This window comes from Eimeria mitis, genomic scaffold (assembly GCF_000499745.2).
Source record: "Eimeria mitis Houghton genomic scaffold, Emh_scaff1730, whole genome shotgun sequence".
In the NCBI taxonomy this organism is placed as follows: Eukaryota; Apicomplexa; class Conoidasida; order Eucoccidiorida; family Eimeriidae; genus Eimeria; species Eimeria mitis.
In genome coordinates this window covers 10,209-10,584 of record NW_013570047.1, presented here as the reverse complement: position 1 = coordinate 10,584, position 376 = coordinate 10,209, and the positions used below count along the sequence as shown (strand labels likewise).

General features: G+C 48.1%; 1 protein-coding gene across 1 annotated transcript in view; it reads left to right on the top strand.

The window, feature by feature from the left end:
• Positions 1-317: 317 nt before the first annotated feature.
• Positions 318-376, top strand: part of EMH_0042550 (uncharacterized protein) — a gene marked incomplete at both ends in the record, with an annotated part of 3,989 nt that continues 3,930 nt past the window's right edge. The window contains one exon of the mRNA XM_013495756.1: positions 318-327. Within this exon, the coding sequence (XP_013351210.1) occupies positions 318-327 (10 nt within the window). The remainder of the gene's footprint in view (positions 328-376) is intronic.

The following is a 376-nucleotide window of genomic DNA, read 5'->3' as shown; positions in this document are numbered from 1 at the left end:
TTTAGGGTTTAGGGTTTAGGGTTTAGGGTTTAGGGTTTAGGGTTTAGGGTATGTATTGCATCTAATTATTTGTTTGTTTGTGTGTGTAATATGTATAAAGAGTTAGTATACTCCGTGGTTTAGGGTTTAGGGTTTAGGGTTTAGGGTTTGTGGTGGTTTAGGGTTTGTTGCCGCTGGAGACAGCAGCAGAAAAGGATGAGTTGCCGCAGCCGCACTGTCTCTTCTCTGTCTCTGGCTCTGAGCTGCTGGGGCTGCCGCTTGCTGCTCCCCTTGCTGCCTATGATACTGTCTTCTCTCTACCCATGCAAACCATCTCCATGGATAAAGGTATGCTGCTGCTGCTGCTGCTGCTGCTGCTGCTGCTGGTGCTGATGGT